At 61.8% G+C, this 319-nt stretch overlaps 1 protein-coding gene across 1 annotated transcript in view; it reads right to left on the bottom strand.

The window, feature by feature from the left end:
• CRTAC1 (cartilage acidic protein 1) overlaps positions 1-319 on the bottom strand; it is a gene marked incomplete at both ends in the record, with an annotated part of 7,767 nt that overhangs the window by 3,413 nt on the left and 4,035 nt on the right. The window contains one exon of the mRNA XM_008935396.1: positions 5-45. Coding sequence (XP_008933644.1) covers positions 5-45 — 41 coding nt within the window. The remainder of the gene's footprint in view (positions 1-4; positions 46-319) is intronic.

Raw genomic sequence — 319 nt, 5'->3', positions numbered from 1 at the left:
AGGCTCGGTCGCGCAGGATGGGTCCCACAGCCACCCCACGGCCCCCTGGGGACAGTAGTCCAGGGGTGAGGAGACAGCTGGCACCCTGTCCCAGGGAAGGTTGTGTCCCCCATGTCCCCACAGCACTGGCCCCCCAGGCCCCCCTGCATCCACTCCTCACTCACCTCCTGCCTTCAATCCCTCTCATCAGGAGCTAATTGGGCCTGGCAGCCGCTGGTGTTATTCCCAGCCCTAATCACTGTCATCACCATGGTGACAACACTCCTAATTAGTGACAATTTACTGCTGGGAAGATGGGGCACAGCCGCTGTCCCCGCAG

The sequence above is a fragment of the Merops nubicus genome, unplaced genomic scaffold (assembly GCF_000691845.1).
Source record: "Merops nubicus isolate BGI_N331 unplaced genomic scaffold, ASM69184v1 scaffold25232, whole genome shotgun sequence".
In the NCBI taxonomy this organism is placed as follows: Eukaryota; Metazoa; Chordata; class Aves; order Coraciiformes; family Meropidae; genus Merops; species Merops nubicus.
Note: the sequence above shows the minus strand (reverse complement) of the source record. Positions and strands in the feature narration are given on the sequence as shown.